Source organism: Stegodyphus dumicola, chromosome 4 (assembly GCF_044657685.1).
Source record: "Stegodyphus dumicola isolate Sdum_Otavi_A_Nest chromosome 4, ASM4465768v1".
NCBI lineage: Eukaryota > Metazoa > Arthropoda > Arachnida > Araneae > Eresidae > Stegodyphus > Stegodyphus dumicola.
Window position 1 is genome coordinate 114642204 of NC_140771.1, and position 17185 is coordinate 114659388.

The window sequence follows — 17185 nt, forward strand, 5'->3', positions numbered from 1 at the left end:
AACGAAATTTCCAATTTTGTATTTCAATTCCATAGAAGAATACCACGATCGCACCTCCAATACCCCCCTCGAGTCCTGAACCATCTGTGAAAATATTCATTTCCTGACATTCGAGAAATGCACAGTCATAAGGAATCAAAATCTTATTACTAGGATGAATACAATCATCATCAAAATTTAGAAACGCTTCACTTTTAATAACACATTCATTTATATCTATATGATCAACCAAATTATTCGAAAGTAAAAATTTTTTATAATAAAAATTATACTGGAATGAGAGGGGCGGGACACCAGCAAGGAGGCAGACCACCTCTGTAGAGACTGTCCTGAAGACTCTCGTAACTGCCAGCATCCAGCTTCTCTGCAAAGTATTCAATTTATCTCGCAAGCGGATCAACTCCCCTGCCCTAGCACCCCAAGCACCTATTCCATAGAAAATCTTAGGTAAGATAACACTGTTAAAAATTCTCTTCAGTATCGGCGCTTTTTTATGCAAAGTTTCTGTATTAAAAGTACTACGACAAAAATGTAAAATTCTATCAGTTTCTCTATGTATAGATTTAAAATGTTCAATAAAATTTAGCTTTTCATCTATAATAACACCCAGATATTTTATATTTCTCTGAAAACGGATATTCTTACCCTCAAATTTCAATCTTGGTGCTCTAGTTCTAGCACCCCCTCTAGGAAAGAAAAGTCCAAAAGTCTTTTCCACATTAAAATAAATATTTTCAGATTTACTCCACTTCAACATCTGCTCTTCAACTTTTATAAAGGTATGCTGTATTCTTTCCAGAGAGGAGCCCTTAATAATAAGCAGAATATCATCTGCATAACAAATTATTTCTGCATTAGAAACATCAAAATCCACAAGGAGAGTATTAACTATTAGGGCCCAGAACAGGGGAGCACTACACGATCCCTGCGGACAGCCTTTAAACATATCCAAATTTATATCTAAATCTTCTGAAAATCCCTTAAAAACAATTCTTCTATTACTAAAATAATCCCTGATAAGTAAATAAAGATCTTTTGTAATCTTCAGCTCAAATAATTTATTTAATACGGAGGACCATCGAACAGAGTCAAAAGCAGCCTTGACATCGAAAGAAACAACCGCGACATGTTCAATACTTTTTATTCTACGTATTTTATCAACTACCCTAAAGAGTGCCAGATTAGCAGATCTTCTTTTCCTAAATCCATATTGATTTTCCGTAAGATGTTGTTTATCATTTATGACATATAAAAGTCTATTTACAATTAGCTTATCCAATACCTTAGCAAAAACCTTTAATAGACAAATTGGGCGATATTTATCTTCATTTTTAGGCAACAAAATTAATCTTCCAATCTTCCAGGCAATAGGAAAAACATGCAAAGACAAACATTTATTAAACAAAATAATAAAAAACGAAGGATAGTTCACAAACAATCTTTTTACAACTCTTGCCCGAATTCCATCCAATCCTGGAGCGGCTCTGTCTCTAAGACTTAAAATGACTTCCCTAATTTCTTCGTAGGTAAAGTCCAATTCACCATCCAAGTCGTCATTACCAAAGTTATCACCATTATTATCAGGATCATCAATTTCATCAGTTTCAATATTCAGTGTCTTTTTAACAATTTTCAAATATTCTTCCTTTACATTCGTAGCCGCTCTATTATCACTATCTCGTAATATAATCTGTTTCTTAATTTTATTCGTAGCAACCTTAAAAATTCCTTCGTAATATTCCTTGTCTTGAATAAAAGCCCTATTTCTGAAATCACCCTTCACCTTTTTAATTTTCTTTTTATAATAAGCCAAACATTTTTTATATTCTATTTTTCTTCGTATTCTAGTTTCATCATCCAAGTCTTTCACCTGGCAACTCTTGCGGATAGCCCTGACTCTCCTTCTAAGAGTATTCAGCTCATAATTCCACCAAGCAGTACCACTACTTTGTCGTATCTCACACTTTAAATCTCTTCTCATTCTTTCTTCAATTCGCTTCTCCATATACAAAATTAAATCATTAAATTCCCCAGCATCCTTCGTATTGACAATACGGTCTTCAATCTCAAAAATAAACCTTCTCATCTTAACGCAACATCTATCAATTCTTTTAACATTATTTGACAGAATAATATCCCTCTTATCTTTAATACTAACATCCTTTATACTTATCAAAATATAGTTATGATCGCTAAGGGAATTTTCCTCCAATATTTGCATGTCAAAGTTCTCAATAAGAGAATTTGGAGAACACAACACCAAATCCGTATATCCATCTCCACATGCAGAAGAGAAGGTGGGTCTAGAATTTTCTTTATTCAATAAAATCAAATCATTTAAAATGATAAAATCTGAAGTTAAAACCCCTCTTTCATCAAGACTCTTAGCCCCCCAAATAAAATTCTTTGAGTTAAAATCTCCAATAATAATAAAACTGTCTTTAAAAACAGATATAACTTCTTCTAATTTTAAAAGATACGTATTCAAACATTCCACAGGGGGAAAATAAACTGAAATCACACCATAATTCCTTCCCTCTTTCTGTATTTCAATGGCAACGATAATATCAGAAGCGTGTTTAACTATGAATTCAATCCCAGGGTTTACGACAACAATAGCAGCTCTTCCTGTATCTGCATGGATGGTCCTCCAACTGTTTTTAATATAAGCCATTTTCTTTCCAATATAATAAGGTTCTTGAACTGTAACAATATCAGGGATATCCTCAGAAATATTATCTATTGCAGAGAGCCGGCATGCCGCAGCATTACAATGATTAAGATTACAATTTAAAATGTGCATAGTTAAAAGGATCCAAAATAAAACCATTCAATATAATAATTATAATTTAAAATCCAATATATACAGTTTAAAAACGATATATACAGTTAAAATCAGCAATAATTATCCTGAACTTACCTGGGAGGCAAGGGTATAGTTTCTTCCAAGATTTTCAATTATATCCTTTCCTAGAAGTCTTCTTTTAGAAATAAATTACACAATAGTTCAAAAGTCTTTATTTCACACAATGTAAAAGCCGTAAATTATTAATTCGTAGCCACAGGAATAAATAAAAAGTTTAAATTAAAATCAAAATCAAAATCTCCCCACCGCAGAAGCTAAATCACCTCAAGTTTCTAGATCTAAATGTTCCCGAATAAATTTTTTCTCTCTTATAATCGAGGGACACTCTCTCCAAAAGGTATCGTGGTCATATTCCACATTAATACCATATCTATCTAAAGCTTCTTTACAGTTGATACATTCTTTCTTTTCACTATGACAATTTTTCCTCTCATGTCTACCATTACATGCAGAGCAAACCCTTTCAAACTTACAATTCTTCTTGGTGTGCCCAAATCTAAGACAGTTCATGCAACGCTTAGGTTGAATGAATAATTTTACAGGGTATGCTTTCCAACCAATCATAACTCTATTCCCTTCAAGGATATCTTGCTGACACCTAGCAGAAATCTCAAAAATCCTATGTGAAACTCCATGTTCTTGAGTTTTAATACGAAATAAGGATCTCGAACATTTCCCATCACAAACACAAAATTCATTAAATCTTTTCAAAACCAAGTCTTCTTCAACGGAATCACTAATATTATACAAAATAACCTTCGGCTTAATAAACTTATTCCTTCGAGTCCTAATAAGTGTGTTTAATTTCGGATTCTCCGTAATAGCTTTTTCAACAGCAAGTATATCTGACCTATCTTTTAAATTGATAATCATATCACCATTTTTCTTTCTAAAAGTATTAAAACTTTTAACACCTATATCCTGTGGTTGGAGTTCAGCATTAAGTTCATCATAGACATCAACATCTTTATCAACTGGTCTTATAATCAAATCGTTAGCCCTAGATCTCTTTTCACTGTTTTTCTTTTTATCATTATTTCTTTGATCATCAACTTCTCTATCTCTCCTACTATCCAGTCTTTCATCAATCATTTGTTTTATCTCCTCTTTGAATTCTAAAAGAGTCTCCTCACTACTCTTACGCATATCTAATTCCATAATCTTAAGCGTAGACGTATGTGCCCATTTCACAACTGCCTCAACCTGAGCATTTAACTCAGAAATTAAATCCTTGGGTACTCGCTTCATTTTTAATTCATCAATAATCCTATAGAATTCTTTAATTATATTCGACATTTCACTATCTCTTTCACCCATGTTTATAAAATAGACAATAAGAGTAATATAATAAAATTCTAACAACTGCGGTAAGGGAGACACTAAAAACACTAAAACATATATAAGAACATTTAGCTCAATCAATATCTTCTTAAAATTCTCAATAAAATTCAAAAAAATCTAATTCTGAAGAATAAAATAGACTTAAAACACTTCAAAATAATTTTTAAAGTAAAAACTAAAGTTCTGGCATCCAAATTGAACAAATTGACCAGCGGGCGGAAAGACCAGAAAATCCAGTGCATCAAAACGTTCTCGGATCTTGTCTTCCACCGGGCAGAAATTCTTCATATAATGGTGCACCAAATGATTTTCCTATACTTTACGAACATCTACATGCAATGTAAACAATGTCCTCCACGTTAGGCCTCGTACACTCAAGATTTTCAGAGTTCAATATCTCAATAAATGTGCATGATAAGATTTAATATTACAGTAAGATACAAGTATACCGAACAGAATTCTTCAATCAGATAATATTTACACACAATATTTAACGAATAATGCATATAAACTTACCCGACCATGCCAGGTGGGCGTTTCAGCAAGGTCGATTTCGAAAAACACTTATAAAAACTTAAATATGCACTTTCTTGCACGAAACTTGATATATCTTGATAGCGGAGAACATAACCAATGCAAAGAACACACTCAAAAATCAACACAAGCAATTTACACAGATTTAAAAGTCTTTAAAATACTAGCCACACACTTTCCACGCAACAAGCACTTCGGCGTTGCCAGAACTCCACCACCGTAACGGTGTCTTTCAATGATGTTTTCTTGGTGGGTGGTAGCTGGGTACCTGGAGCTCTCCATATGAAAGTCCGACGAGAATCAGACTGCAAGCTAAACCTGAACTCGTCGGAAAACATCACGCAAGCCCACTTGTTGCGGTGTCCACAATGCATGCTCCTTACTCCAGGCTAACCGCAAGCGACAGTGAGTTGCAGTAAGTGGAACGCATCTGACAGGTCTACGAGCATATAGACCAATCTGCCCTAAGCGTCTGTACACGGTCTACTTTGAAATTGTCGTACCAGTGGCTGAAGAGAGCTGACGAGACAGGTCTGAGGCTGTGCTCCGTCTGTTTCTTTTGGCAGTAACTGCCAAATACCGGTCCTCATTCGGCATTGTAATTCGGGGGCGACCTGTGCTGTGACGTTTACTCACATTACCATCATCTTGGAATCGTTACCAAAGCCTGGAGATGACACTCTTGGCAATTCCAAGTTTGTCTGATACTTCCAGTTGGGTAGGCCCACATTCCAGACGGCCGATAATTCTACCACGTAAAAAATCCTCCAAATGCGCTCTTGTGTCATAACTATTCGGTTATTGCACTGAAATGCTTATAAAGTGCCTGCGAACAATTTTACTTCTTTGCCTGTATTCCTTATATATCACTCTCTTACATTTCCGTCATTGTGACGTACCGTCGGTGTCATCTGGTTACTTCCTGAAATTTGCATATGATTCTTAGAGATGTATGTAGTGATTTTACAGGTGATATATTTACTTTAGAGTTCGATTTGCGCCTGACTCCGAATTATCCTTAATTTATGGACATGAGTGTATTATGTTTCTTACACTCGTTAATCTGAAGTTTTATATGCTTTTAATTTCTGAGATGACTAACTTTATTTTATTTTCGACTTAATAAAGAAATTCTCGTCAATTCAGGGTGCCAAGAAATCCTCGACAGTGGCCGATTATCGTCAAAAAAGAGATATATATGCAATCGAGGGCGAGAGAAAATCTAAATTGATGTGAATTCTTAAACCAGATTCGTTAGAAAATTAAACTAGAAATCGTCAACGTACATGCAAGCAAGAAGAGCTCATCACAAATTTCACATGATTCGCAAAATCATGTATGCAAAATACCAGTTTAACTATATGTCGCACATCATTTGTAAAATACATACCTTGATAAATTACCATAAGACGTAAAATGTTTTAAATAGGATCTATATAGCAAGACTTACGTTTTTGATAAAACTTTTATAATATTTCTAATGAAAAGGTAAAGATTTGTTATATTTCTCATTTTTAAGTGATATCTTCATTTTCAGGTTTTGCAGGTCAGTTGGCTGCCAAAGCTTCAGATTCTCAGTCTCAAGTTCAAGGTGAATAGTTATTTACATTCTAAGTATACATATAGATTTTTATTTAGTTAAATATATTATACTGTATAATGATTTCGTTTAAGAAAACCAAATGCATTCTCACCTTAGCACATTTTAATAACTATGTTATAAAGAATAAAAACAGCAAGCGAAACGTACTGAATGATAATTCGCATAATATCGCAGACAAATTAACTATTTTATATCCGTTTTGCAACACTATTTTTTGTTAAAAGCTTTTGAACTACCTATGTATGATTACTGAACATTTTAATATTATTTTTAATTTTAGTCACAGATCCTTACCAGTTACTGAGTGCTGCAAGCAGTCGACTAGCTTCCCAAGGTAAATTTTAGTTATTTATTGGGATTATTGAATAATATTTAATAATAGTAAATATATTCAAGAAAACTGCAAATAGAACAAGAACAAGGTCAAATAATAAATATTTAAATTTATTAATTTAATTTCAACTGAAATAAAGGTCCAGTATTTTTTCAATTTTTTCTACCCCCTATTTTTAACTAGAAATTGAAACTCTATATTTTCTTTTTACAATGAAACTAATTTAGAACCATATCCAGTATTCAAAAAATTCTAAATTTCAGTACACAACTTTTCTAGAAAAGCTTTCTCTCTCTCTTTTTTCCCCCTGCATCAACAGAACAGCTGATCTACTAAGTTAGATGCTCATCAGTCTTGTACACATGTATATTTGTACTTAAAAGGAATAATAAATGAATAAAGAGGAATCCTCATCTATGACAGCTATCATGGCGCTTGTACAGAAATTAAAATATCGGTCAGCAAAATAGACATACATAAGAAACAATTATGCAAAATTAAAGCTTAATTTCCAGAAGTAATGGAAAACAGTTAGTAAACAATTGATTAGGAAATAAAAGATTTTGAATGGAAAAAAAAATTAAACCTTAACACCAATCAAAATACATGAAAATATTTTGCACAAATCCCATTAAAACCCTAAACGTATTTACAAAGTTATACACACAAAGAATTTTTTAGTTTTAACATTGTAACAAAATAAAGAAAACACTTAAAAACCATGTAACTTTCAAAATAAATATTTTAAGCTGCAGTCGTTTTCTTATACGAAATATATACACTGAAGAGGCATTACATTAATACCACCCTCCATCTATAATAATGGGCTTGCCCAGGAACAAAAGCACTGCGCATGCACGGCTGATGTTGGAGATGATGCAGGTATGCATCTTTTCATTACGAGGCCGTCAGGTACTTGTCTCTTTTGAAGAATATTCTTTACGGTTGTATCACAAGTCAGGCCCTAATGGGACTTTTTCAATAACTAGCAGGAGTAGGGATCACTATCACCTGCTGGGCAGGCCAGTATACCGACCAAGCATCAAAGTATCATTACGAGGTCCATTTTGGGATCCGTCCTGTATCTGTTTTATGTGGCGGATTTTCCTAGGGCGCATATCAACTCAAATCACTTCCTAGGCAGTGGCGTAAATAAGGGTATGCAAAGAATGCCGTCGCATAAACGCCCGAAGGCTTAGGGGAGCCCTTGAATGTCCTGCTGAACTACATTATATGTTTAAACTTAAAAGACGATGGACTCTTTTATAAATACTATATAGTATATATATGATAGAATCCATCTTCTTTTAAATTTTCAGGGGCCCTCTGTGTCATATGACACAGTAAGGGGGCTCTTGGAAGCAGACAAAAAATGCTGAATTCAGTGTTATATACACCGTCTATATACAGATATTTCTGTATATAGACAGAAATTGCTTTGTTATTCATTTGAACTTAACAAAGACTATTGCGAACCATGTTGGTTAATTTCAAATAAGGACAGATGTGGTCAACAGGAATACAGCACTGGCAAACGTTACCCATAAGGAAAAAAAAAAAAAAAAAGCGCGAGGGAAGTTCTCATCATATCGCAAGCTGTATTGAACAGAAAAATTGGGAAGCAAATGACTGTATTGATCAAATATGGGGAAAATCTGTGAGAGACGAAATCAATTTCAGTTAGTTTTAGGGAAATTAAATCCAGATAACTTTAGTAAAAAGTAACAATGGTTGCATACATAGCTATTTTTTTCCCTGATGTCAAATTATTGAAAGAATATCACGTTGTAGAGACATTAGGTATTTTTTTAAAGCAGGAGAAGCAAAATGAGACAAATGAGAAATGCAATCGCCAGGACACGAACCGCGGATCTCTAGAATACGCGCAAAGCGTGCTGACCACTATACCACGTAGGCATTCCAAGAAGGCGGGAGAAATGCCTTACATACTCCCCCTCTTAAAGGGCGACTGAAGATTAGGGGACCCACTCGCCAAATCCTGGTGGTGGAGAATCATCATCCACCACCATTTTAGTTCGGGCGCCATTGTAAAGTCATTAGGATTTTATTTGAAAGCAGGAAAGATGAAAAATGAGCAATGCCTTGGTCGGGACTCGAAACACGAACCTATCGATATGAATGTGCTGACTAACCATTACATCACGACCACAGTCGTTGGTTGTAGTCATATCTTCACATTACAGAAGTGTTTTAAATGACGAAAAATGTTTTGTCTATGTCAAATTTAAAAAAAAATCGCATGTAACGAAATTTAATTTTTCATTCGACTCCCGTACGACAAAAACTGACCGGGATATTTAATTCAAAATTTGCAATTTTTGATGTCATTTTCAACTTGCCTTGAGGGATCGGGTAATTAAGTTAAAATTATTCGAGGAAATAACTTTAAATGAAATGCAGCAAAAAGTGTGTATAATTGAATAGGCGATACAAGGAAGTCATGCGTCTCCATATCAGATTTTTAACTATTAATACTAATCTTATAAAAATCATTGTCAAAATGTTGGCTCCTGGAAACCTCGATTTTTTGGGGGGAGAGGAGCTTAGTACTGTAAATTTATTAGGGGGCCAAGAATTGTTTTTGCATAGGGGCCCTAGAGTTCTAGTTACGCCACTGTTCCTAGGGTGCTATGCGGATGATACAGCCTTGGCTGTTAAGTCCGCAAATGCGAACCACTCAGTAAGGAAGCTCCAGGATATTTGCTCTGTTTCGAGAAATGGTGTACCTGATGGCGTATCTCAATAAATGCGAGCAAATCCCAGCTACTAATTATTCGCAGAAGATGCTCACAGACTCCTCTTAGAAATAAATTATATCGCTTTAACGAGAAGATTCCTCAGGTCAGTAAGGCTAAGTACCTGGGAATCATGTTTAACGAAAGACTTAGTTGGACTGATCACATCATGAACAGTCTGTTCCCTCTGCTGGAAAAATATTCGCATCTTGATCTGCGCAAGAAAAGACATATACTTACGACTATCCGGCCTATCATCACTAATGCGTCACCGGCCTGGGCGGCAGCCTTCCACAAAGACTTAAATATTTTACAGGTCACCCAGAATAAGTTGCTTCGACTGATTGCAAATGCTCACTTTCATGTGAGCAAAGCTACACTCCACAGAGACTTGAAAGTGGACACGATCGAAGATCACCTAAAAAAACTCAATAGGGGATTTTTCGCTAAAGTTATAAAGTGTGAGCACATGAATTCTTCTAACGTCTTCATGTACGAGATTTTGGAAGAGGAGAGGAATATTAGCCCCTTGGCGGCGCACCTTGTCTGTGATTCAAATTTTCCCCCCTGATTAATTAGACCCCATTGAGAAGTGGACATAAATTTCACTTATAGCTTCTCGCTGTTTCACTGTTTTTACCTTTTGCTTTCGCAGTATTACCTACTACATTATGACTGTTTATAGCGTATTTTCGTGTGCTGACTATTTTCTGTTTTGACTATATATCTTTACTACGATTGGTTGTTTCTCATACCTGCGATGTTTCGATTATCCCCATCTTAGACCTACTTCTCACGTTAGGATAGTTTCATGTGATACACCGTTTTGGCAAAATTTCTCATCTAAGCGGGACACTCCGCACATTTCGCGGCATTCTCGGCAGTACCCTATCAGTCAGACAGTCAGTCAGTTTCATTACGAGCTCCTGAATAAGGACAGGTATCTTAGACCTTTCGCTGCGCACATGCTCGCATATAACCAAAATTTTCCTACTTGACAAGTCAGATTTTAATGTGCTAAGACTCCCGCTGGACTTGCAGCGAAACTCTTAGGACTTAAATTTTCAGCAACTTTTCCTACGTTTGTATTCGTTTGTAATTTTATAATCACTGTAACCTGGTTCAGTACTTGCACCACAAGACAAAAATATGCTATCCCAAAATGAGGGAACGAAAACTCAAAACTACGTTATGCCACTGCCTAGGCCCGTGATGTCTCGAGGTCCCTTACTGCACCCTTCATCGCCACTCTCCTAGAAAACCATTGTTCAAGGATACACCACTGTCATGCTGCACTATCTCAAATGAGCCGGAACAAGTCGTACCATCTGTACAATATTAGCGGTTAATCAGCGTAACTTAAAACTCGGAATTCTTTGCAAACGGCAAGACGAACATTTGTGCACTAGGAAAACGCTCGTTTTTATTTTATGCTCTTCTCCTTGTAAGTATGACTTTTCTGCTTATGCAATTTGCCAGCTGAGTATGATGATGATTAACTTTGCAGACAGGGATGCCGTATCCCACAGCTTATCGCAAACTTCTGAAAATGAAAGCTCTGACTCTGGAAAAAATATGAAAGCTCCGTAAAAGTCCGTAATGCCTCGAACGGAAACCCACAAGAGATGTCACAGAAAAAAAGACGCCGAATGGAAAAAGCGAAATGAGTGAAACGCTCACGTAGAGATATAGTGGATTGTCGATAGAGTTCGAAACTTTGAGCACGAGTTCTAGATATGAAATTTTAAATAACAGCGAAAACTTAGACGATGGAATGGAACAAGGTAATAAGGAAGCACCCGCTACTAAGAAGTACAAACGTGATCCGCATCGGAAAATACCGAATCTTACCAGTACGCAAAAGGAAATTAATTGGCATGAGCTTCGTAAACATATCAAAGCAAACCTTAGAGTTACAAAATTAGAGAGTAGAATCGATGGAGATAATCTGAGAATTCAACTGAAGCGTAAAGAAGACTTTCGCCTAGTGTAAAGCACATTAGAGAAGCAAAAAATTCCTTTCCATACCGTTTTACTTAATAGCGACAAGAATTTGATAATCGTAATTAAAGATGAAATAAAATAGGAAATTGAAATCCACAGCATAACAGTCATTAAATGCCACCAACTTAAGAGGATGAGGGATGAAGTACTTACGTTACTTCCTGTTTTTTTATCTTGAAACACAAAAACACCCATAGGCAAAGATGTATTTCAAATTACACACATTGCTGACATGAGAGTCAGAACTGTATGATATAAGAGCGACCGGGGTCCGTGCAGTGCTTCTGGTGCCAGCCCTACGGACACACTCAAAAGGCATGCTTTAATACTCCAAGATGTGTGAGACGGATTATCATAATTCGCACGAACGCTCCATCAAAGGGAATAACGTTATACCAGCGAAATATGTCCTGTACGCTGGTTCCCAAGCCGCCACTAGCCCCGACTGCCCGAAACATCCAAGCAAGAAATTCAAAAATAGCAAGCAGAAGCTATTAACAATAAATTATTTTCCTCAATTCACTGAAAGCACTCTTACATTTACGGAAAATAATTTTAAATCCTATGCTGACGTATTAAATCACAAGAAAGATGTTCCTCAACCTGAAAAAAATTAGCTATCCAGTATTAACAACCTAGATGAATTTAAATCGCTTATTTTTAAATTAAAAGACCTATACCCAAATTTATAAGCATAGACTGCAAAAACCACAAGATTGAATTTACATTTCATGCGTTTCAGCTCTTCGTGTAATAAGATTTCTCACCACTTAGAGCTCAATAGACAAGCAGGATAGACCTTGGCCTTGTGTTTTAGACCAACGAGATTGTGAGTTCGACCCCGGACGAACACAATAAATTCAACTGGGACTTACTTTCATCTTATTTCTTGGATTTTACTTACTACGTGCACTGAGTATTTTTATGTTTTACTCTATTTACTCAAGAAATTTTCAAGAATTACTATTTTGTTATATTTACACGACGATCTCGCTGTTTTCCTACTAGCTTCTCCACATCACATGACTGCAACTCCAATTCTGTAGCTTAGTTTACGAAGTATGCCATAAATTGCTTTTCAAGTGACTACTTATCGTAATCACAGTGTATGCCAAAGATGTTTTCCTAGAATTTCCTGGAAATTACGAACTTTATTTCTTTAGGACACAAGTTAATTATAGAAGTAAAAGTCGTTAGACTGAAGACTTCTTAAAAGATTATCACATCTAGCGACGGTCCTTGCTAGACAGGACTTTTCTGAGAAACGAGATTTTAGTAGCACTGGTTTAAACGGGAGGATTCCTAGAAAAAACAGCTCCGCTGGAAGCGAAATCCCGCCTAGCTACGGAAAGGATGTAGCGAATATGTGGGGTTTTTTTAAACTTCACCGAAAATGTCTCGGCTGCAGCTCTGTTCCGCGTAGAGATCAGCCAATCAGACGAAAAATCTGCTTCTGAAGGATCACATGATCCCAATCTGAGCAGTAATCGATTAGTTTGGCGTTCAAGTTTTTGTAGTAAGTGAAAATGGTCACCTAGCTACGTGGTTTTTTTGGAAATGTGCGGGTTCTGAGAATTGTCCTTTTCGACGTCAAGTCCCTCGTAGTCGTAACATAATGTGATTGGGACTTTATGCATGACTAGGATTGATCCGCACGGCTGCGTACTAACTCATCCGCACCTTCCAAACGGCTGCAATAACGAAGGGCATACAAAAGCTTCAGAAAATGCAGAATAAATTCCTCAGAATCATCAGGAATGCACATTATTTTGTTCGGAATCAAGTGTTACAAAATGATTTAAAAATTCATCCAAAAAATCAATACCAACTTCTTTAACGGAGCAGTGAACTGCGATCATCTCAAGGACTTTGAACTGTTCCATTATGAGATTTTAGACGAGGACAGATTTCTAAGTCCCTACGCTTCATATTTATTAAAGGAAAATCATGACTATCTCAGTTAGATTACTTTAATTGCTAATCTACTGTTGTAACTTTCCTGCGAAGTTGCAAAACTTAAGCAGCATACGTCTGAGTATTCACCTGGGTGGGTGACCTTCCCCGTGACCCAAGGACTCTCTATCATTACGTCTTGTTACTCTTTCCTGATAAATTTTGCCATTTGCATATTTGTAAATAGTATTCAAGATTGTTAATTGCACCTATTTTAATTATTATTTGTATATTACTTGCTTTGAATTTTGTACATGTGTTATTTTAGCAGAATTTCCCCGGGAACCTCGCAACCAATACCATGTTTACTTATTTCTCACGTGACAAGCGGTCACGCTTCTTTTGCCATCAGCTTCTGCCCTCTCGGAGCTACGGTTCGGACTCAGTCTACCTTCAGCGCCCTTCGTGCAATCATCTGATGACAGCCAGAAAAAATCAAGCATTTTGCTTGATAATCACGGCAAAGGAGGAACTTTGAACTTTCCAAACGCAACAAGATCTTATGAAATAGTTGGCAAGCCCATCCCTATTCTGAATCGACGATCCACGTCATGTGACTCTCAGCGTTGCATGGACCTTCCTCCCGCGATGTGAACTTCAGTCAGGCAGTTCCCACATACAAGCAAGGTGCTTCGCTTATCTTTCCCTTCAGATGAGCCTCTTCGGGAGAAACTCTGTATCTGGATTCTTCATCACCAGACCCAGAAAGGGATTAAATGAGGAACTGGTAAAAGCAGGCTAGAATTACCTGCTGAACAGTAGTATAACCCCAAAGTTCTTTCCAAACATAGCGCAATTATCCATATGATAGGAAAAGCAGCTGATTTATCAGACTTCGATAAAGGTCAAATCGTTATGGCTCGGCGACTGGGAACATCATATCAGAAACGGCGCCTTTAGTGCGCTGTTCACGAGTAGTTGTTGTGAGCACATATCGAAAGAAGTGGTGTATGGATGGTGACACGACAAGTCGTCGACGGCGCATTGATTACAGAGGAGAAGGGACATTGCTACGTATTGTTCGCCATGACAGAAGAGCTACAACAGCTAAAATCACAACCAGCTACAACAACGGCAACCCAGACAGTGTTTCTCAATACACTATGCAGTGTACATTGCTGCGTATCGGCCTACGCAGCCGGAGGCCGAAGCACGAAGAAAATTGCAAGGTCCGACGAAGAACGTTTTTTGGTCCATCACATCGACGGGCGTGTCCAAACGAATTCCAAACGAAACCCGATCTGATTGAAGAGAGAGCTACTTCTCTCTTGTGTCTGTTGGTTTGTATAAATGTGCAAAATACATGTGAAACTTTTCAAATTTTAATAATAAAATACTAATTTGTGATTTAAAATGAGATGAGTCTAAACTAATTTATGACGAGCTAAACTAATTTGTGATTTAAAATGAGATGAGTTTCAAAACGCCATTGAAAATCCCGGGTCTGAATGTCGACAGGATTATGATATTCCTTCGAGAAAACAGCTACATCTTTTATTTATATTAAGTAGCTATCTAAGCAATATTGTCTGATTTAAAACAGATTTACTAATCACAAAAATAACTGAATACTTTAACTTAAATCCGGTACCAATCGTTCGTTAAAATTATATGTTATTGTTGTATTAGTAAATATAAATGTATTATTAAATGTTGTTTTCATAAATATATTTTTCTTTAAACATATGTTTGAAATTTTGCTTTAATTACAAACATTTAATATTAAATATAATTTCTCTTATCAATGTAAAGAATTCGAAAGATCTGAGTTTCAAGATTCGAGGACGTTTTAGAATTCAGGTTCGAGAAAATTCGGGATTCGCACCATCTCTAAAATTTATCGCTGTAGAATAATCACAAAAAAATTCACGAAACATAAAAAAATTGAGTTAACTGTTTAATCTTTCACCTAAAACGGTAAATATGATTGACCATTTCATCAAAAATGCGCTAACTTATTACAGAGTGTATCGAATTTGTATTAAATATGACTTTCTTGTATCGAATTTTGCATAGCATGTCTGACCTAACCAAGACAAGTTCACGAATTTTATGACGGCAAAGAGTTCAAGATTAGGTCTTCATTTGGATTAGCCTTGAGTACCAAAGTAAGTCTTTGCAGAGTTCTGCCCCAATTTTGAAGGAGAGCATCCCGAGGGACGGGTTCGAGGGGTTCCAGCCGTCTTCCCTTGCCGCCAAACCACTCGGCAGGACTTTTGGTTCCCCTCATATTTTGAGTGCCCCCATGCCGCATAGGCAATATGCATTAGCAAATATACATGCCTTTCCTGCGATTCGAACCCGGGTTCTTCCGTACTGTAGTCAGCCTCATTAATCATAATACCATTAACCAGTGGTTATCAACACTTTTTGCCCATGCACCCCTTTCATCACTGCTAGAAGATCATCCTCCCCATCTTTTACAAAGTGTAAAATCCATGTACATTTATTTAAATTTAGATTATTTTTAATGTGTTTTTAAATTATACAACAAATGTATAGAAAATGTTGATAAATGCCACAACTTGAATAAAGTATTCATATTCACAAACTAAAGCTAATTTCTTTGTAAAGTTTCTATTGCAACTAGACGCTAGAGTTAAAGTCCTGGAGATCTTACTAGATTAATAGATTAAGAATGAGTTATCGCTACGTCTCAAACAAGTCACAAAATACTGAAGAAGGTTAAAATAAACTTTCTATTTAGCCTAAAATTGAACAAAACGGGCACAACTTATGCTATAGAAGAAACTTCCACTTGTGGGTATTTAAGTCAGCATAATAGAAGTTAAATTCAAATGTAGAAAAAGCATTCGGGAGCTACGTAAGTCGAAAAATAAACTGATTATTAAGCCAACTCAGAATTTTACCATTGCTTATTTTAAAACATAGGTTGGCGAGACGCTAAGGCCGGTACATAACTTTAAGCAGAATTCACGAGACTAAAAAACAGTGAAACGCGGTTGCTAAAGCCTCTGATCTTAACATCCGAAACACTCAATTTAAATACCCCAAAGCCTAATGTGTATTCTGGTGAAAATACGGAAAGGAGAAGCTAGAGTAAAGACTTAAATCATAATAATTGGATAATTAACATATAATATCTTACAATTTAACAAGTAAATAAAAAGCTGATTGCATTCCCTTCGAAACAGTACAATTCTCCTCCGGGGGGGGATTCTGCTCCTGGTGGAGAATATCCCTCCCCAGACTCATAACGATGTATAAAATCAGGCATACAAAGTATTATTACAAAATAATAAAAAGTAACTGCAAGAAAATTTTCTACACATGTAGAATCCAGAAAATTAGCTATAAAATCCCCTGCAAACACTCCCTATCGCATTACGCTCGTCAGTTATGAGTGGCGTATCGCACAGATGGTTTTGTACCTCATAAAAAGCCGTGTTTGATAGTGACTTTGGTTGCTGTCTACCACAACTCGAGTGTTTGTTCACTTTTAAAAGCGACGCGCTCAGTTGGTTTTGTTGACACATTGATCTATATCCATTAGCTGCCCTCTCCATCGCGCTGCACTTATAAAACCCTTTTGTGAATGAGATATAATGACGATCGCCTGTAACTTGCATTATCCATGATAATAAAAATTAGAAAAAACCTTTAAACGACTTTATCTTTTTTATTTCTTTTGAAATTGTTATTTTACCTAACTAAAGCACAACACCAAATCTTCGTGTTAGATTTTAATCAAGTGTATCAAAATGTAATTTTCAGTCTAAAACTTTTATCTTCCTCAACCCATTTTAAAAGAATGGTTTTCTACATTAATCCTT

General features: G+C 36.1%; 1 protein-coding gene across 2 annotated transcripts in view; it reads left to right on the forward strand.

The window, feature by feature from the left end:
- Nucleotides 1–17185, forward strand: part of LOC118204812 (transcriptional regulator ERG homolog) — a 59422-nt gene that overhangs the window by 28303 nt on the left and 13934 nt on the right. For both annotated transcript variants that reach the window (XM_085815344.1, XM_085815345.1), the window contains 2 exons: nucleotides 6279–6332; nucleotides 6625–6678. In XM_085815344.1, coding sequence (XP_085671470.1) covers nucleotides 6279–6332; nucleotides 6625–6678 — 108 coding nt within the window. The remainder of the gene's footprint in view (nucleotides 1–6278; nucleotides 6333–6624; nucleotides 6679–17185) is intronic.